We start from the raw sequence: 27,716 nt of genomic DNA, 5'->3' as shown, positions 1-27,716 counted from the left end.
CTGAGCTCTTAATCCGTGGAATCTGGTGTTATTCCCCAGGAGTGTCAGAACTGACTGAGCTGGCTTGTAGGACACCCAACTGGTGTTGAAGAATTGGTAGTATGAGGGCAAAATATCTCCTCATTCCCACAGATGGGAATTGAGATGGGAATTTAGTTAAGGACCCCTTAGGTGCTGTCAGAGAAATGGGATTTGCTCGAACAGCCCTGGCTCATGGAAACATGAGGTTTGGGGAGAGAAAATATTAACAACTAAAAGGGCAGGTGGATGGTGAATTTTTTATTCCTAGATGGAGAGGAAACAGGCAAAGAGTAAGATGAGAGTCAGCTCAACTTCTGGGGTTACTTTAAGGTTTCAGATGTACCAAGGCACCAAGCAGTGATTGGAAATATCTCCTATTCCCACTCGGGACACAGAAGACAAGTAATGACCCTCTGTCCACCAGTCCTCTGCCTCCGGTATGGAACCCCTGTGCCATTTCTTTATAAACTCAACACCTACTTCTCTAGGACCTTTAAGCCTCCAGAATGGCTTTTATTTTCTGACAAATCACTGTTAGGGGAAGCAGACAAGAGAAAGAAAATAAGCATATATTAGGAAACGTGTTAGTTTCTAGGAGCAGCCCTGTGCTTATGCCAGACTCAGTGCCCTACACCTTGTCTATCTCTAGCCCCTGTTCTGAAAAGTGCCAGTCACCTGGTAATCATAGTCATGACCCCAAGGTCAGGAGGGATTCCTAGATATTAAGTTAAGATACAATGTTCCCCCTTAACTCTATAAAATAGAGCAGATCAATGGACTCAGACATTCTAGAAATGTGTTAAATAACAAAGGCCAAGGCGGGGAAAAGATTTCTGCTTGGCCCCAAGTTGTACCAATAGAGAAAGGGAAAAAACAATGCTATGTAGCCAACCGTTATAATTGATCTCTAGCAACATTTCCTAAAATGGATGACAAATAACCATTCACATTCATGGAGATGTGAATAGACATGAAAGCAAGATTTCTGATTGCGTGAGGTTTGGAAATGCTAGGAAGAATTTAAATGAAAAGTGAAAGTGTTTGTTGCCCAGTTGTGTTGATTCTTTGTGACCCCATGGACTGTAGCCCACGAGGTGCCTCTGTCCATGGAATTCCCCAGGCAAGAATACTAGAGTGGGTTGCCATTCCCTTCTCCAGGGCATCTTCCCAACCCAGGGATCAAACCCAGGTCTCCCACATTGCAGGCAGATTTTTTACCTTCTAAGCCACCAGGAAAGCCCCTAGGACAAATTTAAGAAGGGCTTAAGCCAGCGCAGGGCTTCTCAGAGACTTTCCATTGTAAATCTACAGTAAACGGAGAGGTTTCCCCAGGTCTATTTACCAGCATGTTGTTCCGGTGAACACAGTCTGGAAAACTGGCTTGTCCTGTCACCCATTTTCCAGCACCCACCCCCTCCACTAGGCCACACTCCCTGCTTCTCCTCCCAGAACTCAGGGCAAAATCGTGGATGGGGAAACCAGACTTATGTGAAAGGAAAAAAAGAAGCCAAAATGGGATGACAAATAGATAGCGCCATTTTGGTGAAGCCAACCAAAAGTGGACAAAGGCAACTGGTCACCTCTCTAGTGCCTCTTGACTAGGAACTGCTTCCTCTCCTGCATTACTCTAGAGATGCAACTCACATCACCCTGTTTTCAATACAAAGAACAATCTTATAGTGGCTTGAGCACCAGGAAATGGTATCTGTTCCCATCAAAGCTTTCGACAGAGTTGTACATGTGAATGCAAGGCGCATTCCAGGAGGCTCGGTCCCTGCCAATTACCTTCTCATGGGAACTCTGCTGAGGAAGTTTATGAAATGTCTCCTTATAAGTCAGTAGTGATGATTAACACCCCTGTTGCCAACTGACATTTTATTCCCATCACTTGCCCAGCAGGGATGATTGACAAGAATGGACAACTGTCGTACACAAAATTATATCTTGGGTGTCAGGTATAAAGAAGTATTGTCATGTTGGGACCAAAGCAGTGGTAATGTTACCTCAACCTCCCTTCTAGGTGTTGGTTTTTTCCTCCACAGAGCTCTGACTTCTGTTTTCCTTTAAATGCCTCAACTCAGGCATTTATAATAAATAACTGCTAAAATACATGCTACTTAGACTGTCATGAAGACTCCATTTTTAGAGAAGGGGAAAAGGGAGCCTGTGAATAGATGATGTAAACTATGGCATCTGCTTGTTGTCACCCTTTTCCTTCTGATTCTCTAGAGATGTTACTGTTATTCTTCAGCTTAAAAAAGAAAAGAACTTTCCTGGGTGCACAATTTAGGGGGACCTTGTTGTCTTTGGTGACAACTGCCTGACAGTACAGTTGGTGGTTTGAGTTCAGTATTGAAAACTGGGGGTACCTGGCCTTCATCCACTGTTGAGAGCAATTGGGAAGGTACCCTCTGAGGGCATGGGACTTGGGAAAGAAACAGGGCGGAAGTGGCAAGAAGCTGACTTGGTGGTCCTCTTGTCCTTGTGAGGTCCTGGCCTTCAACTCTGGATGCCTCCTGAACATACTTGGCTGTTCCACACTGTTACACAGGCCTTTCAAACACAATGTTCACAGATAAATTCCTTAGCTCTATGTCCCCACACCAAACCCATCTCCCTTTTAACTCCTCATCTCATTAAAGGATACTAGATAGACTCCTAGGAGCCATCTTGGACGCTTCTGTCTCTCTCAAGCAACACATCCTGTCTCACGCTCAGTTTCGTCTACTTCCTAAATATCTCTTCAATCCATTCTCTGTATAGACACACACACACACACACACACACACACACACACACACACACACACACAATACTGTCTTCTTTCAGGCCTACATCATCTCTCCTCCAAACTGCTACACATTTAATTGGTCTCCCTGCCTCCAGTCTTGTGTCCCCTCAAACAATTTCCCACCTGCTACACAGAAGTCTCTAAGTGCCAGTCTTATCTTGTCACCTTCTGGTCTCTTGCCCACCTGGTATCAGTATCCTCTCCAGTGTAAAATTCACCTCTTTCCTATAATGCACAGGGCCCTGGAATCTGGATCCCACCTCTCCAGCCTTTCATTCCTCTCCTCCATAGTCAACATCTTGCTCTTCCCAACTTCAGGAGAGCATCTTGGTCCTACAGTCCTTTGTACTTCACACACCATCCTCTTTGCCTGGAATGTCCATCCCTGTCTGGCCAGCCTGGACAACTCTCCCTGCCCCTTCAAGTGTCTGTCAAAGCCTGACCTGCTCTTTTAAGCCTGTTCTTACCCATTTCAACCCCACTCTCAGTTACAGGCTCCTTCTGTGTTTCCCATGGCATTCTAAGGACATCTCCATTTTAAAAGGTAACATAATAATAAAGGTAATAGTAATAATAATTTTTCCAGTGGTCATGTATGGATATGAGAGTTGGACTATAAAGAAAGCTGAGTGTCAAAGAATTGATGCTTTTGAACTGTGGTGTTGGAGAAGACTCTTGAGAGTCCCTTGGACTGCAAAGAGATCCAACCAGTCCATTCTAAAGGAGATCAGTCCTGGGTGTTCATTGGAAGGACTGATGTTGAAGCTGAAACTCCAACACTTTGGCCACCTGATGCGAAGAGCTGACTCATTTGAAAAGACCCTGATGCTGGGAAAGATTGAGGGCAGGAGGAGAAGGGGACAAGAGAGGATGAGATGGTTGGATGGCATCACCGACTTGATGGACATGGGTTTGGATGGACTCCGCGAGTTGGTGATGGACAGGGAGGCCTGGCGTGTGGCGGTTCAGGGGATCGCAAAGAGTCATACATGACTGAGCGACTGAACTGAACTGAATAATAATAATGTAATAAACACTATATTTTAGTTGTTTGTTGCTTCTCTCACCTACCAGACTGAGACTCCCACTTTACAGGTCTTTCTCCTACCACAGAGGGGCCTAAGACATAAAGAAGTTCAACATGCCCATTGAACAACTGAGTGAAAGAATGAATTCTAGTAGCAACCCTATCTTTAATTCTAGAAGATTCACTTTTCCTTCTGCCCTCTCTCGCATGACTGAAGTATCTGGCCAGTTCTGTCACTCTGCTGATCCACTTTGAACTTGCTGTCAGCGACAACCCTTGGCCTTTCTCCTCCCTTGTTATCCTGTACGTGGGCACTTGGCCAGAGAACTAACCTCTACACTGATCCCTATTAAACTTCATCTTGTTAGTTCCAGCCCCTTGATCCCTATTAAACTTCATCATGTTAGTTCCAGCCCCTTGCTCCAAGCCATTGTAATCTTTCTGAATCTTATTTCTGTCATCCAATTAGCTATTCTTCCCAATCTTGTATCTTCTGAAGATCTAAGAAGCTTGCCACCTATTCTCATACAAAGCATTGATAAAACTGTCATTCAGGCTTGTATTTGCTGGGTAGAATATTGGGTGGCTCTTAAAATTACATTTATGAAATGTATGGTTTTTAAAGACATAAAAATTATGTCCAATATGACAACTAACATAGTTGTAACTAGATGTGAAAATAAATGATAATCTATGAAGACAATAAAGAAACATGAAACAACAAGGTTGTTTTTAGGTGGAAGGTTGATAATAGTCTTAAAAATAGCATATTTACTGAATGCTGGGTCCAGGCACTATTACAAAACGAGCTTGATATGAATTAATTCATTTAATCCTCACAATCCTCATAGTGCTATGAGGTAGGTACTACTATTATTATCCATTTTACAGATCAAGAAATTAGGGTACAAGGAAGTTAATCAGACTGTGCCCAGTCATACAGGTAGGTCATAGTGGTGGAATCAGAACTTTAATCCAGGCATATAAGTTCCAGGTTGTGCTTTTATCCAAGGGTGTGGGTGTAAGACTGAATTTGTAAAGTTATGTAAAATTAGTTGTATAAAGTTGCAATCATCATAGATACATGTAAAGCTAAAGAGGCCAGAGCCATGACCTAGCAGGTCACTTAGGACCTCCTTGTAGATCATCATCATTCATTTGTAGCTGCTCCTACTTAATCAGTGGTGATTTCTTTACCCAAATTCAGCCCATATATTCCCTTCTTATTTATTTGGATACAAACTCAGCCCCCATCAAAGGCTCTTTTTGTTGTTGTTGTTGTTCTGAGAAGGTTTTAAAGGTCCTTATTGAGTATCTTCAACTTTTTCTCCTAAATTCAATTCATAACCTTTCTACTGTTATCACAAGATGGCACACCACTCATTCATACTTTCCTTACTTATGTGCTTCTATAATCTTTTATAGATTTACCTAACATTTATTCAGCAACTCCTACCTGCCAGGCAATGAGGATACTGAGTAAATGGCATCCTTATCATCCAGAAACACATAGTCTAACAGAGAACACAAACAATTAGAAAAGCTGCATTTTTAATGCTTTCGCTATGCCAAGCACTGTGCCAAGTGCATTACATGCAGAACCTTACATGATAGAAAAAGGTGGTTAAATGTTTTGACTCCAGAGTCAAAAGAGCTGGGTACAAATACTACCTCTGCCACTTTCTGCCTGTGTGACCACTTTGTGCCTCAATTTCTTATCTGAAAAAAAAATAATAGTAGCTACTTCATAGAGTTATTTTGAGAATCAAATATTACAATGCATGAGAAGCCTTTAGCACAGTGCCTGGCACACAAAACACAATAAATATTAGCAGTTAGTACTTATCCTACCAATGGCCATTTTATAGATGAGGAAACTTGAAATTTAAAGAAGCCATGTGACTTTATCAAATTTTATAGTTAATAAGTTTGTCATGTGACTTTACCAAATTTTATAGTTAATATGTTTGTTTAGTGGCTAAGTTGTGTCCAGTTCTTTTGCAACCCCCATGGACTGTAGCCTATTAGGCTCCTCTGTCCGTGGGAGTTTCCAGGCAAGAATACTGGAGGGGGTTGCCATTTCCTTCTTCAGGGAATCTTCCCAACCTAGGGATTGAAGCCCACATCTTCTGTATGGATAGGTGGATTCTTTACCACTGAGTCACCAGGGAAGCCCAATTAATATGTACAGAAGTTTAAAGTTTGCTCTTAGCCACTCCCCTCTCCTGTCTCTACAGTGTGATATGTGTGTCTATGTAGTAAGGCTAGGCTGCTATGGGAGAACAAAAGAGGAGCATCTGACCCTACCTTGTAGGAAAGGAATCAGGGGAGGCCTCTAGAAGAGCTGGGGCTTTAGCTGAGGCTGGCAGGTCAAACAAGAGTTGGGTAGAGAAGAAGACAGGAAGGAAGTGGAGGCTGCAGGTTGGGAGCATGGTGGGAGCATTCCAACCAGAGTCAGAAACTTGTCAAAGGCAGGTTGCAATAAGAAACTGCCAAGTCCAGTGAACTGCAAAATGGGTAGGGATGACCAACAGATGACTATGCCTTTGCTCCCTGTGGGTTATCAGCACAACTTGGCACTGCTTTTTCCCAAGGAGACTTTCTTTTCCAATACATCCTCCACTTCTTCACTAGTCAGAGTGAAATGCAGAGGGGTCAATCTTTACACTCCTTCTGCCTTTAGAAAGATGAACTCATCTCAAAGATGAGACTTTCAGCAACTGTCATGAGGACCATAGTTCTTATCTCTATTCTACCAAGTCTCTCTTTGCTTCATGATCTAGTAATATTTATGGATGGCTCCCAACATGCACAAATCCCCTCTTAACTAGCTGGTGGGGATTTGTCTTGCAAGCAGTTAATATCAAGTCTTCTTGAATCTCTGTATCTTCACTTTTTGCCCCTTGTTGAGTCAGCAAGTTCTGTATACTTGTTGACTCTCTGCTAAATGAAAATGGACTCACTGTTTTCTCTGTTAATATCAAAATAGTATTCCTTTGGCACTTAGGATTCTGGGGCTTGGTCAACAAGTCTTTCCATCCCTGTGATGATTGTGTTATGGACCTGACCACCATGTAATTGTCCCCTAGGTCATGAATTCAATTGAGTCTAGAAGCCATGGAGCTTCCTATAGATCTCTCACCAGAATGTTCTTTTCTACCCCAAATGTCAATCACCCATTTTACCTGGGCATGCATTTCAATAAGACATATTCTCCTAATGGCCAGATTGTATCATGACATTTTGTGCCCCATGTCAAGGGCACTTTCACTAACAACCACCAAAACCTGAGGAACAATCTTGTCCCCTTTCCTTATCTGTTATACAATCATACCTCTAGGGTCTCCCTGACTAGAATATCACAATTTAGGACAGATTCTAAATGCCTGGACTTTCACTTTTAGGAATCTTTGTATCAGTCATTGGGATGGCTAGTAGTAAACTTTCCACTTAAGCATTAACCATCACAATTTTAATTGTTATGGGGCTGGGGGTGGAGGAGAGTAACATCATCCTTTCTGGAGAAGCAACCAATGAACTAAGACTTTGCCACCATATTGATGACATATTTGCCCTGGCTTGTGGCCTTGTCGTCAGTCATGCAATCAAAAAATACTTTGTGAATGCTTTCAATATTCAAGAACACTCAAATTCCAGAGATTCTGGTTCTTCAGTGTCATTTCTATTTGGTGCAGTTGTTCCTGTTTTTCTAAGCCCTATATTCCCCGACTTTTATTATCCAGCTGCTGGGCTAGCTTCTTATGCCATTGCTGGCCTCCTGACTGCCCTGACTTCTAATGGACACCGCTAGGTCCTAGATAGGCCTTCATAGCGGAACCAGATTCCTGCACTCCACGTCTTTTTCATTTTTGACACTCTGTCTGGTTATGTGACACACTGTATTGCCTGGCCCTGATTGTACAGTCTCCTGAAAATACAGATCCTGTAATAGGTCTGACTTGCCATATTCTAGTTCTTGTTCTCTGGCCCCTGAAGTCCAGACTCTCATCTTACTGTTGATTTTCAAATGTGTCTCCATCTGGCACTTACTTTCGTCCAACAAAAAAAGATTTCTTCCTTCTTGGCTAGCTCTCAAGTAATATGATGCTGAAAGGATAGTGGGAGCTATCCACTATGATTAGAAAAGAGCCATTTAACAGATGACAAAGGGCCAGATGCATGTCCCAAAGGAGGTCACCTGAGAATCAGGCCAGTGCAGAGCACAAGCTTCATCAAAATGAACTAACCCTCGCTGTGAAACCCTCACCTACTGAACATGCAATTATCAACAGGTTTGGAGTCTTCTAAACCTTAATCTAGTTATAACAGTAGTTGTATTATTAATATGTCTTCAATCATGTGTTCAACAAATCTAGTGCTGCTCAGTAGCTTGAGTCATGTTTGACTCTTTGCAATCCCATGAACTGTAGCTTGCCAGGCTCCTCTGTCCATGGGATTTTCTCAGCAAGAATACTGGAGTGGGTTGCCATGCCCTACTCTAGGGGATCTTCTTGACCCAGGGATTAAACCCACGTCTTTTACATCCCCTGCATTGGCAGGCAGGTTCCTTACCAATAGCGCCACATGGGAAGCCTATTATATGTCAGGTACATAGTAGCTGTATGCCTGTCTCTTTTCTCATAGAGCTTACTTTCTAGTGGAGATGAATAGAAAATCAACATAGAAACAGAATTTACTTAATAACATAATTTTAGAGAGTTTTAAATGCTACCAAAAACCTGAAACAAGACAACAGGATAGAGAGTAACTGGGGGCCTACTTTAGGTAGGGTGACACTGGGGAGTCTGTCTAAGGAAGTGACGATTGAGCTGAGACCTCAGTGATGACAAGGAGACAGCCATGCAGAGATAGGGGGAAGAGCACTCCCAGACAGAGGAAATCTTTAAGACATTGCCCATGTATAACCCCCAAATGAACCCAAGAACCTGTCTCTAAGCTGCTTAAAATACACTGGGCTATAAAAACAACACATTTTGAGCCTTTCAAGAATTGAAAAGTTACATTCATCCTCAAAGTTGTATTTCTTGACTTCTCTGCCTCTTTCGTGTACTGGAGAAATGATTGGTTAGTGCCTGCCTGGGAGCTGGTTACTTCGTATTGCTATATGCACAAATTTCTGAACATGATGCAAAAGAAAACCTGGACCCCAAAAACATATCCTTGCAAAAGTTACATATTAATATTTAGATGTGGAGAAGAAATAGTAATTTATGAAGCTATCCAATATAGAATAATGCATTGGTTTGGGGAGGTGAGAAGTACCTGGATTTGAATTCTGGCTCAGCACTTATAGCTTGGTCAAATTACTCAATCTCTGAACCTCTCTTTCCTCAGCAGTAATAATATCAGTCTTATAGGAATCATAATGTTAATATATGTAAAATGTCTAGTATGCTTTTATGGTTCTTCCCTGGTGGATCAGATGGTAAAGAATCTGCCTACAATGCAGGAGACCCCAGTTTGATCCCTGAGTCAAGAAGATCCCCTGGAGAATGGAATGGCTACACATTCCAGTATTCTTGCCTAAAGAATTCCATGAACAGAGGAGCCTGGTAGGCTACAGTCCATGGGGTTGCAAAGAGTCAGATACAACTGAGCGACTAACAAAACAGAAATGCTTTTATAGTAAATTCTCAATAATTGTTAGCTAATATATCATTAAAAACAATTCATATAAATTTTCATTCAAGAATCCTTAAGCTACTCTACTGAGCTTAGCACCATTCTGGGCCCTGTGGGAACCACAAAAGAAGTGTCAGAAATGGTTTAAGTTGTTCATGTTCACTTAGGTGGCAAGTGTCAGAGCTGTTTTTAACCCAGGGAAGTGTAACCCAAGTACCATATTGTTAGCCATTGCACTCCTGCCTCTATGTATTTAGAAAGGTGGTAAGTCACATGGGCTGAAGATAAAGGAGAAGGTTTGGTGGAGGAAGTAGTGCTTGAAATAAGTCTTGGAAAATTAAAGGTTCTGTGTAGATTGAGAAGAAGGAGATGACATTCCAGGTGGAAGGGCAAGGCATAAGACATACGAGTGGGAACAAACAGACTTGGGTGAATTGTGCTGGAGAGGAGACCAAAATACGTGAGACCATCAGTCTACCTGCTGGGATGCAACCTCCTTATTAATTAATTAATTAAGCACATTTTTTTTCTTGCTCCTCCTTGAGGACTAATCTTCTCTTTGATCTCTTTTAGGCTCTTTGAAACCCTTCAGTCCCTCTTCTGGTCTGTATTTGGCCTTTTAAATCTCTATGTCACCAATGTGAAAGCCAGACATGAGTTCACAGAGTTTGTGGGAGCAACCATGTTTGGGACATACAATGTCATCTCCCTGGTGGTGCTGCTGAACATGCTGATTGCCATGATGAACAACTCCTACCAGCTTATTGCTGTAAGTCACTTTGCTCTACAAGGCAGCAGGTAGGGGGGTGGGTACCTTGGTTTCAGGAGTGGTCACAGTGGACTGGAACCCACTGGAAACTCAAGGAAAGAGTCCATATGCCTTAGTTGTTTTACACTAGCTTTTCTAGCTATTAGATTGAATTATTTCTTTCTAAGGCAACTCAGTTTGGACTGTTAGTCCGTTGAATCTTAGTAATCTAGAAGATGTTCTAGTGAATAAGAGTTTCTGGTTACCTGCTAAAATTATGTTTAAATCTCTGAATCCATTTTCTTGCCTTGGTAAGAAGAGCTCAGGAGGTATGAGCAGTTTGGCTACAACATGTCCCCTCACTAATCTCTAGGGTGGATTGAACTGATCCGTCGTAATTGTAGACATCTTTCTCCCAAAACTGAGCAGTCTATTTATTGCCAAAGACAACTTTCTCAGAGGGTGGTATTTTTGTTTTTTAATCAAAAATATATGAGTGACTACAGTCTGCTGTAAGATACTCTGAAATAGAGTTCTATGGCTGAATCTTTTTTTGACCATCATATTATCATTTGGATCAGTAGTTATTACTCTAAACTAAAAATGATGAAGGTATAGGATATGGGATCAGTGCAAGCCCTGTCTTGGTTTTTGATGTCAAAATAAATATCTAACCTTAGCTTATTTTCTTATGATTTCTAAAAATGCAAGTGTTAGCAAAGAAATTCTGGCTACTTGAGGTCCTGTTTAATTAGATATCAGTGAATTTGGATGTTTAGTTGTATACATAAATACTACATTTTCTTTATTCATCCACATATCAATGGATGATAAAGAATATACCTGCCAGTTCAGGAGATGTGGGTTTGATCCCCACGGTCAGGAAGGCCCCCTGGAGAAGGAAATGGCAACCTGCTCCAGTATTCTTGCCCGGGAAATCCCATGGACAGAGGAGCTTGGTGGGCTACAGTCCATGGGGTCGCAAAAGAGTCAGACATGACTTAGCAACTAAACAACAACAACATTAATGGACACTTAGGTTGTTTCCATATCTTGGCTATAGTGAATAATGTTGCAGTGAACATGGAGGTGGAGATATCCCTTCAAGATAGTGATTTCATTTCCTTCAGATAAATACAAAGAAGTGCAATTTCTAGATCATATGGTACTTCTACTTCTAACTTTTTGAGGGAACGCCATGCTGTTTTCCATAGTGGCTATAACAATTTACATTCCCATCAACTGAACACCAGGTTTCCCTTTTCTCCATTCCTTCACCACTACTTGTTATTTTTATTTCTATAATAGCCATCCTAACTGGTATGAGGTGATATCTCACTGTTGGTCTTGATTTATACTTCCCTGATGAAGAATGATGTTGAGCAACTTTTTATGTACCTGTTGGCCATTTGCATGTCTGACTCAATGGTCTTTAATATCCCTGCCAGCTCTGATATTCTATGAGTCTGAGTGTCTATAGATGAACAGCTCTCAAGGTCCTTTCTAGCTTGAAATTCTCTCCATCTGTTGCTTTTGAAATGAAATATAGTTTGCTTTCTCTCTCTCTCCCCTCCAAACCCAACTAGACCAACAACTCTGAAACACTCTATGCTCACTCCTAACCTGTCTCTATAAGGGAGAAAGGCATATAGAATCTCAAGGGTTCATTTTTCCACCACTATGCCTATTATCCAAACCCCCTACCCCTACCAAAGATGGCAATATTTGTGCTGAGGCATTTGTCATTTTCTCCCTGGGCGTCTTGCAGCTGATTGCTCCTAATGGCAGAGAAAAGGGAGAGATTTTCTTGTCACCTAATGCAGGGCTGTGACGTTTTCCACTGAGTTTGGTGACATTTTGCTAGGACGGGTAGAAATCTTCAACTTCAGCTCTCTTGTCAGCACCTGCTGGTAGTAAGCTGTGTTTCAATGCCGCCTACCGCTGCACCTGGAGAAAACGCCTCAGCTTGAGAGAAAGCTGGGGGTGGGCCTTGCAGGGAGATGTCCTTAATAGGGTCTATACCATCTCACACATCTAAAGTCATAGTCAACCATCCTGAACACTACCTGCTGCTTTGAGATCCTCTGTAAATGTGTCTTTACCATTTGGAACTGGCTCCAATGGGATCTGATTCCAAAGACATCTGGTTCTGTTTACATGGTGAAGACCAGCAAGTAGATTTGATTCCACTTGCCACATCTCTACTTCAGCAGTGAACGCAGTCTTTAGAAAGGCCTAGACATGGGGGAAAGGTTTACAAGAAAGGAAGCCACTGAAGACTAATCTCTCCTACTTCAAAAGGTGGCACAGGGCTTTCCTGGTTGTCCAGTGGTTAAGAATCCATCTACCAATACAGGGGACATGTGTTCAATCCCTGGTTCAGGAAGATCCCACATGCCACGAGGCAACTAAACCCATACACCACAACTACTGAGCTTATGCCCTAGAGCTGGTGAGTCACAACTACTGAAGCCCACGCAGCCTAGAACCCGTGCTCCACAAGAGAAGCCACTGCAATAATTCTGTACACTGCAACGAAGAGTAGCCCCCATTTGCCAAAACTAGAGAAAGAAGCCTGCTTGCAGCAATGAAGACTCAGCACAGCCAAAAAAAAAAAAAACAACAAGGAAGCATAGGCTGACTTAGTCTAATTAGACACTCAGTTGTTGACACAGATTCACTGTGAATCTGTGACGTATGGGCACCACAGCACACCACAGCCGTGCTCTGTGGTCTCAGCCAACATCAGCAAGTGAAGCTGGCCATGTTGTATATTATTATTATTAGTGTTGTTTGCAATCAGCAGTGATTTACTTTCCTCCATTTATTCTTATCTCTTCTCGAGCTCATTTTCCTCTGTGACACTTCCTTCAACACACCCACCTTGTCACTGCTGTGCCTGATGTGTATGCTCACGATTCCATCAAGTGAAGCTGTCCTTGATAACTTTCTCATCAAATTCACCCATATACAAATATTAGGTGGGAGAAGCAGACCAGTCCCACCAAATTCATTTAACTTAGGCCCTCTTCCTACCCCAACTCACCCACAGGGGTCATGTCTGTTGCCTGAGATGGGTCCTCACAAAACATGAGGCTCATGATGAGCTGTCAAGCTTTGCTTGGCAAGTTAATAAGAAACCTGGGTTTCTTTGGCTGCTGTGAAGTGTGCAGGCTAATGATGAGAGCAAGTCCACAGCACTTGCCTCACTGAGCCACATCTGCTGGGGAGAGGCCATACGAATGGGATTGGAGTGGCAGTGCTTGGAGGCTCAGATGATGGATGAACTCTCCCACTGCATAAGACAGCCATGCAAATGGAGACATTCATCAGAAAAAAACAAACAGAAAAACAAATGTGGTGGCACGGAAACAGCAGGCAAGGCTGGAAGGGGCCACTTCATACTGTGGAAGTATGCAGGAAGGCAGGCGGTATCCCCACCTTCCCCTAATCATCCGAGACCAACTTCAGACTCTCTGAGCTCAGAAAAGAAGGCGGCACTTCACACACTATGGAGCAGATAAACAACTGCTAGGCACAGATACGCTATCTCCACTTGTTAAAATATTAAAGAATTTTCATACCAGTTGGTAAATAGCTACAGCTCCAGCTATTGTCTCTGGGATGCCTCCAGGCCACTCCACAATCTTGCAAGTAAAGGGTAACACCTGGAGCAGCAGGTATTCTCCACGCCCCTGCTCCGGGGCTATTGTTGGCATATATTCTCATTGGTAAGTTTCTCAAACAGCTGATTATTGTGGGGTGAGGGGACTCACAAGGCTAAAATGCTGCCTCAAGATTTCCCACCCTAATCATTAGGACCATGACTATGATGAGATGGCACACCTGTGATTACATTGCATTACATGGCAAAAGGGGTTTTGCAGATATAATTAAGGTTACCACACAGGAAGAGTATCCAGGTGGGCCTAATCTAATCTCATGAGTCTTTTAAAAGCAGAAGGAATGTCAGAGCTTTGAAGCACATGGAGGATTTGGTGTATCATTGCTGGCTTGAAGATGGAGGGAATCATGCAGTAAAAAATATGGGTGGTGTTTAGGAGATGAGTATGACCCCCACTTGACAGCCTGCATAGAAAAGGGGACCACAGTCCTCATACCACAAGGAAATAAATTCTGCCAACAATATAAATGAAGTTGAGACAGATTCATCTCCAGAGTCTCCGGATAACAGCTGAGCTATGCTGACACCTTGATTTCAGCCTTGGGAAGGCCAATGTGACGGGAGTGGAGTACACAAAGGGGAGACAAGTTGGAGATGAGGTCATGGAGGTGAAGGACAGATCAGGCAGGGCCTGATCAACCTTTGTGAAGACTTTGGATTCTTCTCTGAGTGAAATGGGGAGCTTTGGGAGGGTTTTAAACAGAGGAGGTACATGATGGGAGTTGGACCATAAAGAAGGCTGAGCACTGAAGAACTGATACTTTTGAATTGTGGTGCTGGAGAAGATGCTTGAAACTCCCTTGGACTGCAAGGAGATCAAACCAATCAATCCTAAAGGAAATCAGTCCTGAAAATTCATTGGGAGGACTGATGCTGAGGCTCCAGTACTTTGGCCACCTGATGTGAAGAGCTGACTCATTGGAAAAGACCCTGATGCTAGGAAAGATTGAGGGGAGGAGAAGAAGTGGGCAATAGAGGATGAGATGGTTGGATGGCATCACCAACTCAATGAACATGCATTTGAGCAAGCTCTGAGAGATAGTGAAGCACAAGGAAACCTGGCATCCTGCAGTCTATGGGGTCACAAAGAGTCAGACACAACTTAGTGACTGAACAACAACATTGTGATCTAACTGGCATTTTAATAAGATTGCTGTGGCTGATTGAGAAGAGATGGAATGAATGGTACAGGGACAGAGACTAATTATGAGACCATTGCATTGACCACATAAGAGCTGTTGGTGGCTTAGACAAGGGTGGTCATGATGGACACAATGAGAAATGACACTTCATCAACATAACTGTGGACTCTTAGTATCCAAGAACTGTTAAGAAAACCAAATAAAACAGCAACACTGCCAGCCAAGTCACCTAAGGGATGGTATATCCTCTTCCCAGGTGAAGAAGCTGGGAATTCAAGTTGTACAAATTTTGTAACATTGGAGTCAAATTTTTATAACTGTCTGTTCCCTTTGGGATGCCCTCAAGCAATCTAGATACCAATTTTTCTCCTTGCTGCTTAGACTTTTCCCTGTTGCTAAACCATTGTCTGGAATCTTATCAGAAATTGCTACATTTAATTAACAAGAAAACATTCAGAATGGCAGAGGACATTTTCACAGTACCCCACCACCACCCAAACCTATGAAAACCTGCTGATCATCCCATTTCAGTGAAGGCTACATGCTATAAATGATATAAATATAAAGACACAGTAGATGCCTTTTCTGCTACTGTTGCTGCTGCTGCTGCTTTTGGGGAGCTTTAAATCCAGAGGGAAAAGTCTGACGAGTTAAATAACAATAGTGCTATTACCCTGAGCATATAATAGTAGTGATTGCAGAGAGCATGGACTCAGGAGTAGTCAGCCTGCCTGATTTGAAGCCTGGACTCTTGCCACTTAGTGTAGTTGGGGTAACTGAATCTCTTTCTGCCTCATTTGACTCCTCTGTAAAATGGGGATGGATAATTAGGCTTTTCATCTGCTGCTTACCCTCAGATCCACTCCCTGTTCATTTCCTGTGCTGGTCTGTATCAGGGAACTACATTTCCCATAGTCCTTTGCCATTTGCTTCTGTGTGGGATTGACCAACCGGAAGGTAGGAAGAAGAGAGAAGCTAGGATATTTCTTCCCCATGTCCAACCTTACTTTTTGTGGCACTTCCAGCAGCAGCTGTGTTTCCTACAGGGCTCATCTCTGGTAGCTCCAGCTACCACCAAGCAGCCCCCTCTCCTTGGCACCAGCTTCTGCAAGGCAGCCCCATCTTGGCTCTAGTTCCCACCAGATAGATCCAGTCTCCGAGCTCTGGCAACACCACTCACCATGTCTTCATGCTGTCCCTCTAACTCCAGGGATAAGAGGGGCTTCCTGTTGTTGCTAATCTTGAGTTGCCTCAGTGCCTCCTGTTTGGTTCTCGACTCTTCCATCCCCTGTGACTAATCTGTATTAAATCTCCTATGTTTGAAAGGAGATTTCTGTTTTTCTGGCTACCTCCCAACCAGTACCTATTTAATTGGGTTGTTGTGAGGCTGATTTAGGAAGTACACATCGAGCTGAGCATTGGAGGTCAAATCTGGAAAGACAGAATAGTGGGGACAGCTTTTAGATCTCAATCCCTGGGGGCTTCCCTTGTGGCTCAGCTGATAAAGAATCCACCTGCAATGCGGGAGACCTGGGTTCAATCCCTGGGTTGGGAAGGTCTCCTGGAGAAGGGAAAGGCTACCCACTCCAGTATTCTGGCCTGGAGAATTCCATGGACTCTATAGTCCATGGGGTTGCAAAGTGTCAGACACAACTGAGTGGCTTTCACTTCACACTGGCAGATAAATAGCTGGCATGTGCTGTGTGTGCTAAGTCGCTTCAGTCATGTCTGACCCTTTGCAACCCTGTGGATTGTAGCCCACCAGGCTCCTCTGTCCATGGGATTCTCCAGGCAAGAACACTGGAGCAGGTTGCGATGTCCTCCTCTAGGGGATCTTCCTGACCCAGGGATCGAACCCACATCTCTTACATCCCCTGCTTTGGCAGGCAGATTCTTTGCCACTAGTGCAACCTGGGAAGCCCAATAGCAGGCATACCAGCAAAGATTGGCTTGGTGTTGACTGGGGGGTGGAGGCAGTGCTGTAAAGAGTGTAGAAGCTTGCCTCACTCCTTTCTACCTCTCATCCTTATTCCCCATGAAAATATCTTCAAATGAGAAGGAAGTCCTCCCTGTGCCAACAGGGACTATGTTCCCACAAGGAGGGGAAGCATGTCAACAAGTCATATCTCTAGAAGCTGGATGACAAAGTTTAGAGCCTGCCTTCAGAAAAATAATTTTTAAAGATGAGGTCTGCTTTTGTGGCTTCCCACATCCCCATGCTGAGTCCTTATGTTGCTGTCTACTTGGCTTAGCACAGCACCTGGGGTTAACTGCCTTACCTTACCTGGACAAGCCTGTGGCCTGGCCTCCACCTCTAGTCTCAAGCTGAAGTCTTTCTCATTTCCCTAAGGCTTAGAGAAATCAGAAATAAGAATACAGTGAATATCTGGCATAGACACAAGCCTTTGTTAAATCCCAGGCACTTTCTATCTAGCATCATACAGCACTTCCCTGGTGGCTCAGTGGTAAAGAACCCGCCTGCCGATGCAGGAGATGTGGGTTCAATCCCTGGATTGGGAAGATCCCATGAAGGAAATGGCAACCCATTCCAGTACTCTTGCCTGGGAAATTCCATAGGCAGAGGAGCCTAGGAGGCTCCTCCATGGGGTGGCAAGTAAAGACTTTAGCAACTAAACAACAACAACAATCATTATAACTATTATCAGTAAAACTACTGGGGATTTGCCTGGTGGTTCAATGATTGAGAATCTGCCTTGCAATGCAGGGGATACAGATTTGATCCCTGTCAGGAAAATAAGATCACACATTCCACGGGGCAACTAGGCCCACACACCACAACTAGACAGAAGTGTGCTGCAACTAAGACTCCAGGCAGCCAAATAAATATTTTTAAAAATAAATAAATAATAAAACTACCACTTATTGAGCACTTATAATGTGCCAGACACTATACAAAGCACTTTTCATGTATATTTTCTCACTAAATCCCTACAACTACCTGAGGTAGGTACTATTATCGATTCAATTTTATAGGTGAGGAACTGAGGCACAGGGCTAAAGTGACTGTCCCAAGGGCACACCTTTCATAAGAGCACCAGCAAGTCTGTCTGATCCAAAGTGATAATGACACCACACACCTCCTTTCCTGCATGAACCCAAGCCCCCAGGCCCTGGTGTACACCCTCCACTCCACCCCACCCAATGTCAGACTCCCCCCAGCTTTGCCTCTCCACTTGGTTCACTGACTCACTGACTCTCCCTTGGGTTCTAACCAGAGGGATCTCCTAAGGAGTCTTCTTTGGTTCCAGAGACTAAGTGACTTCTGTTTTCCTGAGATCAGATCCCCTGACCACCAACTCCCCAACACACACACACACACACACACACACACACACACACACACACACACACACACACACTTTTTTTTCCTTTTTTTTTGCCCACCAGACTTCAAACTTCTGGTTTCTTGTTAGTTCTGCCCCTAATATCCGCAGCCTCCCCAAACAATCACACAATCCACCTGAAATCATCACACCCACAGAGGATAAAAAGTTCAGAGCTACTAAGCTTATTTGCATGACAAGAATTCCTCATTCAACTTACACATGCTGCCTTGGGATCTTTCAGCCCTTTTCCTTCTCAAACAGTTCCTGGATACTTTAAATTCTCCTGAAACTATATCCATAGCAGTAAATGGACTGACTATCCACCCTCCAGCTGCAGTTGGGTAGAGAGGAGCATTCAGCACATGCTGCTGCTGCTGCTGCTGCTCCTGCTGCTGCTGCTGCTAAGTCACTTCAGTCGTGTCCAACTCTGTCCAGCCCCATAGATGGCAGCCCACCAGGCTCCCCCATCCCTGGGATTCTCCAGGCAAGAACACTGGAGTGGGTTGCCATTTCCTTCTCCAATGCATGAAAGTGAAAAGTGAAAGTGAAGTCGCTCAGTCATGTCCGACTCTTTGTGACCCCATGGACTGCAGCCTACCAGGCTCCTCTGTCCATGGGATTTTCCAGGCAAGAGTACTGGAGTGGGGTGCCATTGCCTTCTGCGGGCAAACGCTGCAGGGACCACCAAAGGCTGACTTTTCAGACTGCTAGCCCTGCCTGGGCTTGGCCCTCCCTCTGGTAGTCTAACACAGAAATGGATTCCTCTGTCATTCTGCATCCATGCCCATGCATGGTTTTGTCTGAGAGCCCATATCTGCTGGGGATGAGAGTGCTTTGTTTCAAAACACTGAACCTTCAATGCCGCCTGCTGCCTGGTAATGATTTTGGTGACTGACAAAGATTCAAGTGGGAATGGGAAGTGGACAAATGAGAGAAGTGAGTTTCCTTACCCTGTGCTAAAGGTCACTCCAACAGGGCAGATGCCTGAGCTCCTTCTCTGGATCCCAGACTCACTTGTACTGGATGTTCATCAGGAACATCAGTAGGTACCATGGAGACTCCATCTTGGGTAACTCAAACAGAAACATGATCAACTATGTGAATGATGGAAAGGGCCTAATGCCCAAAAAATACCTCTTCCCTTCTGCCAGCTGGTATCTTTTACTCTTTCATCCATTCACTTAACAATAAATATCTCCTGGATGGATAAATGAATGAATTTAACAAATGCTTATTGAAAGATAGTATATACCCTATGCTGGGGATACAGTAGGTAACAGGAGTAAGAAAGATGTGGTCTCTGTTCTCATGGGGTTGATAGTCATAGAACTACAGTTTCAATTTCCACTATTTGCATTTCATTTCTTTACCTTAAGGCTGTACCTTTTTTGAGTCATGAATTGTTTCGATAATTTGATGAAGCAAAAATGCATGTGTGTGCATGCTAGGGTCACTTCAGTCATGACCAACTCTTTGCAATTCCATGGACTATAGCCCACCAGGCTTCTCTGCCCATGGGATTATCCAGGTAAGAATACTGAAGTGAGTTGCCATGCCCTCCTCCAGGGGATCTTCCCAACTGAAGAATAGAACCTGCGTCTCTTATATCTCCTGCATTGGCAGGCAGGTTCTTTACCACTAGTGACACCTGGGAAGCCCATGCTTGCATACAGTTTAGCATAAAATCTCAGAGGATTCAGAGACATCCTCCCATTGTCCTGAAATCCTTCACTTTGGGACCTTGTCCCCACTTATAATGCAAATAGGTTTTAAGCTGTTAGTAGGTGACATGACTCCTTGTGAGTTCAATCCCTTATTAAGGTCAGGTTTTCATGGTGAATCAAGCAAGTGAGAGAAGTGTACCTGAAGAAGGGGGGACAACAATAAGAGAAAGAGATTAGAAGCACTGAAGGAAAATGTCGCCATCATCACAATTTGCAAAGGATCAGATCTTTTTAACAGTCCCCAACATTCAGAAAACTAAGATCTGGCATCTGGTCCCATCACTTCATGGCAAATAGATGGGGAAACAGTGGAAACAGTGGCTGACTTTATTTTTTTGGACTCCAAAATCACTGCAGATGATGATTGCAGCCATGAAATTAAGATGTTTACTCCTTGGAAGGAAAGTTATGACCAACCTAGATGGCATATTCAAAAGCAGAGACATTACTTTGTTGACAAAGGTCCATCTAGTCAAGGCTATGCTTTTTCCAGTAGTCATGTATGGATGTAAAAGTTGGACTATAAAGAAAGCTGAGCACTGAAGAATTGATGCTTTTGAACTGTGGTGTTGGAGAAGACTCTTGAGAGTCCCTTGGACTGCAAGGAGATCCAACCAGTCCATTCTAAAGGAGATCAGTCCTGGGTGTTCACTGGAAGGACTGATGCTGAAATTCCAATATTTTGGCCAACTGATGCAAAGAGCTGACTCATTTGAAAAGACCCTGATGTTGGGAAAGATTGAAGGCAGGAGGAGAAGGGGATGACAGAGGATGAGATGGTTAGATGGCATCACTGACTCAATGGACGTGGGTTTGGGTGAACTCCGGGAGTTGGTGATGGACAGGGAGGCCTGGCGTGCTGCGGTTCATGGGGTCACAAAGAGTCGGACACGACTGAGAGACTGAACTGACTGACTGAAGTCAAAGGTGCCTTCAACCTCTACATAAAGTAATAACTATTGATGGACAACCTGGAGAGAAGCAGAGAAGACCTGACCTTCCTATGGATTGGCCTCTAAATGTGCTCTTCATTGGCTACAAATAATTTTGGTGGAAATGTCAAATGCCCATGGCCCACAGGCCATGGTTGACAAATGTGTACTTGGCTTCTGCCTTTAATCTTGTCCTGGGCATCAAGAATCAGTTGACTAGAAAGCTATCTGATACAAGTGTTCTTTAATTTCTGAGCAACTTGGGTTTAGAAACTAAATGTGAGAGCTGACTGATTAATATTAATAAGTTCTCTCCCTTGCTGTGGTCACTAGAGCCCTACATGTAGGTCGGCTCAGCATGGAGACAGCCTGGGCCAGGAGGTAGCCTGTAGCTACAACACAGAAGCCAAAATACCCCAGAAGGAGCCTCAGAAGTTATGACCTACTGCAATACTCTGCTTTTTACTTGTGATCTGACAGCAAAATTACATTATCTTAGTTGTCAAGGTATACACAACTTTGTTTAAAAGAGGATAATAGAAATGATCTAAGAGTAAAAAATTGGTGGGAGAGGTCATTGTATTTCTACCCTTCTTATTCTCCATTCTTCCGTCATGGGATTTTGCTTTTCCTCTGTTCTCTTTCTCAATTTTCCCTGTATGTTTGAATTTTTAGAAGTACCTGTGCATATAAAATTGTAAGGTAATCACAAAGGCTTGATGAGAAACAGAATTATCTCAAAGCTGCTCTTAATAAATGTGGCATGTCAGGAATCACCCGAATGAAAGAAAAGAAAGTATGATAGGCCTTCTCATTCATTAAAACATCAGCACCAATTACTAAAGAAGGCTTGGATAGGTGGAACCAGAATCCTCTCACTGACTTCATCAAAGTTCCCATTGGCCTAGGCCTCCAGACTTTTGCAGGCACAGAGAAGTTTGCATCACCCAGTGAATCCTCAAGGAAGTTATTCCATAGTGTGTTTCTCTTAATACTAATGCAGAGACACTTTATACTCAAGTCCCCCCATCCTTAACCAGGATACACTGTATGACATATAGTGAATAAGTGAAAGTGTTGTTCACTCAGTCATATCCGACTCTTTGCAGCCCCATGGGTCACAAAGAGTCAGACATGACTGAACGGCTAAACAACAGCAATAATAAAGAGTCAGAAGATGTGGATTCGAGAGCTGCTTTGTATGGTGTGTGTGGTCAGTCATACAGTTGTGCTGTTCCTTCTGACCTTGTATAGACCAGGGCATTCTGTTCCCAACTTGGTTCTTCATGCTATTCCTCAATGAAAACTTACCCATCCTATGTTCTACTCCAAAGAGGCTTACCTTCCTCATATCCTCATATAACAATGGAGAGTACTGGTGTCTACTGGGAGAGCATCACATTTTTTTTAATTTATTGAATTGGCCAAAAAGAAGTTTGTACAGGTTTTCCATAACATCATATGGAAAAACCTGCACAAAATTTTTAGCCACCCAGTATATCATCCGGGCTTCCCTGGTGGCTCGACAATAAAGAATCTGGCTGTGATACAGGAGACCTGGGTTTGATCCCTGGGTTGGGAAGATCTCCTGGAGGAGGGTATGGCAACCCACTCTAGTATTCTTGCCTGGAGAATCCCATGGACACAGGACTCTTGTGGGCTACAGTCCATGGGGTCACAAAGAGTCGGACACAGCTGAGGGACTAAGAACACACAGAATATATCATCTAATCTCCCTGAGACTTTTTTTCTTCTCCTCACACCCCTCAGCCCACCTTGTGGTAAGAGAGTGAGGACAAGAAGAAGAGAAAAACAGAAACTATTCAGATGACTACAGACAAGTTAGTAAGGAATTGAAGAAGCTGTGTGATCCTGCTAGTTGATTTCCTGAGAAATTATGAATTAAAAACAGCCCAAATTTCATTCTGACTCAGAAAATGATTTATTTGAAGGCAACAGAGTAAGTCAGAGGTGGAGTATGGAGGAGGGAATTCTGGGGATCCAGTGCCCTCATTTTATTTGCCACTTTTCCTTCAGCATCCCTTGGACTCAGAGAGGAAAAGATAAATAACTACATTGTTTATGACCTGTGTTGTTTTTATGAGCATGCTTATGTTCCATATACTAAGTGGTCTCTGAAGAAAACCCAGTCTGCTTGTGAGGACCTTGCAGAACCATTCTAGAAGATGGAAAGCAGATCTTTTTGGGTCTCAGGGACCTAACACACTGGATCAATTTGCAGTTGTCTTTTGTTCTGCCACTTTTATCGTCCTTAGTATGAGACAGTCTGCTACCTTCTTATAAGAAAGACAACAAACAGGGACCTTGAGGGTGTTAAACTGAGTGAAAGAAATCAGAGAAAGACAACTACTGTATGATCTCAACTATATGTAGAATCTTTAAAAAAAAAAAACTCATAGAAAAAGAGACTAGATTTGTTGTTACCAGAGACAGGGGGTGTGGAGGTGGGGAAATTGGATGAAGGTGGTCCAAAGATACAAACTTCCAGTTATAAGATAAACAAGTCCTGGGGATGTCATGTTCAACATGACGACTGTAATTAACACCACTGTATGGTATATTTGACAACTGCTAAGAGAGTAGATCCTAAAAAGTTCTCATCACAAGGATAAAACCTTTTTTTCCCTTTTTTTTTGTATCTATATGAGATGATAGATGTTCACTGAACTTACTGTGGTAACCACTGCACAATATATGTAAGTCACATCACTATGTTGTACTCCTTAAACTTATGCAGTGCTTTATGCCAATTACATTTCAGTAAAATTGAAAGAAAAAGTAATATATTCTGCAGAGAATGTTAACTAAACATAATCAACACACACACCCCCGCCAAAGAAAGACCAGGGAGTGCCAAGCCTGAGTAAGCACCAAATATCCATTTTCTCCCTGACCCCATCCCCACCCATTCATTAGTTGAAAGGGCATCTCTTTGACTGACTGATGCACACATTAAGAAACCCTGGGGATATATGTATACAAAGAGCTGATTCACTTTGCTGTACAGAAGAAACTAATACAACATTGTAAAGCAACTATACTCCAGTTAGAAACGAAAAAGCCTGGGGAGACTGCTGCACGAGTGCTCAGTCACTTCAGTCACTTCAGTCGTGTCCAACCCTTTGCGACCTCATGGACCATAGCCCACCAGGCTCCTCTGTCTATAGGATTCTCCAGGCAAGAATACTGGAGTGGGTTGCCATGACCTTCTCCAGGCAAGAATACTGGAGTGGGTTGCCATGACCTCCTCCAGGAGATCTTCCCAACCCAGGGATTGAGCATGCGTCTCCTGTGTCTCCTGCATTGGCATGCAGGCTCTTTACCACTAGCATCACCTGGGAAGCCCATATCAGTTATTCATTCTGACTTTTCCCCTCCTTCCTTCCCATGTCTTCTCTCCATAGTAGCTGGATAAGTTAGTTTTTCTCATATTGTTGAGCAGCAAGATAGCATTATCTTTGGAGGTGCACAAATTATACCTACTATCCACTGTCCCATCAACAGAGGGACAAAAGGCAGTGGCCATGGGAAGTCAGGGACATGTAGGAAGGCAGAAGAGCTGCTGTTCTGCTGCTTTGGCTTGCTGAATACACCTGAACAAGCAAGCAGAATCCAAACATTAGTGTTTCTGAAAAGATGTTCAAGAATCACTTGTGTCAAAATCACCCAAAGAAGCCTGTGAAACAATGAAGATTCTAGAAGCACCCCCCTCCCATCCCCACAGTTCAGTTCAATCGCTCAGTCATGTCCGACTCTGTGACCCCATGGACTGCAGCACGCCAGGCTTTCCTGCCCATCACCAACTCCTGGAGCTTGCCCAAACTCATGTCCATTGAGTCGGTGATGTCATCCAACCATCTCATCCTCTGTCATCCCCTTCTCTTCCTGCCTTCAATCTTTCACAGCATCAGGGTCTTTTCCAATGAGTCAGTTCTTCGCATCAGATGGCCAAAGTATTGGAGTTTCAGCTTCAGCATCAGTCCTTCCAATGAACACCCAGGACTGATCTCCTTCAGGATGGACTGGTTGGACCTCCTTGCAGTCTAAGGGACTCTCAAGAGTCTTCTCCAACACCACAGTTCAAAAGCATCAATTCTTCTGCACTTAGCTTTCTTTATAGTCCAACTCTCACATCCATACACGACTACTGAAAAAACCATAGCTTTTACTAGACAGACCTTTGTCAGCAAAGTAATGTCTCTGCTTTTTAATATACTGTCTAGGTTTGTCATAGCTTTTCTTCCAAGGAGTAAGAATCTTTTAATTTCATGGCTGCAGCCACTATCTGTAGTGATTTTGGAGCCCCCAAAATAAAGTATCTATCCATTTTTTCAAGTCTGAAGTGACACCCAGGCATCTGCATTATGACACACCAGGCAAGTCTAATAAGGCCTTGAAGTTTGAGAACCTCTGATGTAAACAAATCTTAAGTAGCTCCCTGGACATCATTGGCCATGCTCAACCTCTCTACTCTTCCTGATTTTTCTTAGTGTTGCCTCTTTCTGGAAAGTTCTTAACCTCCATCGCTGCATGGAGAAATCCTGCCAATCTCTCAAAGCCCAGCTCAAAAACAACCTATTTGGTCGCTCCTTCCCTGCTTCCTGGTCCCCAGCTGCACACAGCTGGGGATTGCTCATGAAGCAACAAGACAGGGGACTCGTTGGTATCAGTAATGGAATGTGAGGGGAGTTGAGAGCATGAGGATGAGAGAGATGGATGGAGCTAGTGCCTGGGTTGTGAGCTTGCCCCTGGTGTTTAGCAGCGAAGTTTGTGCACTCGAGCTTTGGTTGTTTCAGGGACTGGAAACTTGCATAACCAATAAAAAAGTAACACTCATGAAGTCCTTGAGAGGTCAGAACAGCAGTTTCCCCCACCTACCAACATAATCTGGAGAAGGCAATGGCAACCCACTCAAGTACTGTTGCCTGGAAAATCCCAAGGATGGAGGAGCCTGGTAGGCTGCAGTCCATGAGGTCTCTAAGAATAGGACACGACTGAGCGACTTCACTTTCACTTTTCACTTTCATGCATTGGAGAAGGAAATGGCAACCCACTCCAGTGTTCTTGCCTGGAGAATCCCAGGGACGGAGGATCCTGGTGGGCTGCCGTCTATGGGGTTGCACAGAGTCAGACACGACTGAAGCGACTTAGCAGCAGCAGCAGCAGCAACATAATCGGTGGAGGAATTAGTGGCCATTTAATACCTGGGAATGAAAGTGGGTGAGGGGGCAGACCTAATGGCTGCTCAATGGACAACTGCCACGTGTTCAGTGGGAACGAAGACCTGTTTATAACACCCACTGAGGGGGCTCTTGCAGTCTGGGGATATTGGGGGGCATCAGTACTAGGGTACAGGGAGTGCTGGAGGCAATGGATGGGCAAGGAACAGAAGTGGAGGGAGAGTTCTCTGTTTGGTCTTGATGTTTTGCAGCTGAGTTTGTGTGCTTGGATTGAAGTTACCATAAAGGCTCTAAACTACACAAACCAGCATCAAAGTCATTCCTGGCAAGCCTCAAAATGATTAAAATTGGCTCCCCTCTAGATTATTGCACATGCACACAAAGTTGGAGGTAGCGCCTGGCGGAGGATGGTGATACTAACTGAGGGCACTTTCTCTACTTCAGTGCCTCCAAGAGATTGTGGCAGGTATGGCCCCTTCCATATTTTGAAGATTCCTGTGTATTTTTTAAATGAATGAAGACAAAAATGGAGTTACAAAAATGATATATTTCAAATGCTTACATTCTTTAAAAATTGCTCTGAGGCAAAACCACAATACAATGTATGATGTCTGCTGAGGTCCAGAAATCTGCATTTTTAACAAATGCCCCATATGATTCTGATGCACACCAACATTTGAGAAGCATGCTCTGAATTTTACCAGAAGAAAGAAGTCCAAAGTGAGGAAGATTTCCCTTGAAATGCCAGGGAAATGAATTGTCCCACCTTGACAATTGTGCATTTCATGGCAATTTGTATTGCCATGGGGCCCAAGACTCCTGGAAGTAGTTGTTATCCTTAAAGGCTATGATTAGTTCTGCTCTTCGATGTCTGTGCCTGCCACTCTTCCTCTGCATTATCTTGTAAAGCTTTCTAGTTTGCTAGGGCAAGATGGTTGCTGGCAGGAGAGCTGAGAGAGTGCCTAAGAAATTATCAAAAACTGGTAAGAAATTGGTCTTATAGTTTGATTGCAAGAAAAATAACCTTGTGCTTATATTTGTTGAGAAATGTGAAAATGAACACACATTCCTTTGACATAGCTGCGGCCATGTGTTCCAAATCTGAGCAAGTCAACAATGTTTGAGAGTATGATCTATATTACACTGGCAGTGAGAAAGGAGCTAAACAGAAGTCCTCACCTGGTTGCTCTATAGCAGCTGATGATATCAAAGACAATGAAGGCCACACACATGATTAGAACACATGTGTAAGGATGTGTATCACTACAATCACATTATGATAGCACAAAAGTCCTGAAAATTTTGGAAATTTGGAAGAGGAAGGACCACAGCCTATGATTGTGTAGGTTTTTGTCTTATACAAAAGCACCCAGCAAGGGGATGATCTTGGAGAATATTGAAAAGTCATAGTTGGGTAGAGACAGTAGGGCAAAGTATGGGAAAGGGCATTGTCAC

The 27,716-nt window shown here is 43.4% G+C and overlaps 1 protein-coding gene across 1 annotated transcript in view; it reads left to right on the top strand.

Annotated features, from left to right (window-relative positions):
- Nucleotides 1–27,716, top strand: part of TRPC5 (transient receptor potential cation channel subfamily C member 5) — a 190,403-nt gene that overhangs the window by 145,554 nt on the left and 17,133 nt on the right. The window contains exon 6 of the mRNA XM_052663331.1: nt 10,056–10,251. Coding sequence (XP_052519291.1) covers nt 10,056–10,251 — 196 coding nt within the window. The remainder of the gene's footprint in view (nt 1–10,055; nt 10,252–27,716) is intronic.

This window comes from Budorcas taxicolor, chromosome X, assembly GCF_023091745.1.
Source record: "Budorcas taxicolor isolate Tak-1 chromosome X, Takin1.1, whole genome shotgun sequence".
Taxonomy (NCBI): Eukaryota; Metazoa; Chordata; class Mammalia; order Artiodactyla; family Bovidae; genus Budorcas; species Budorcas taxicolor.
This window is presented reverse-complemented; position numbering and strand designations above follow the sequence as displayed.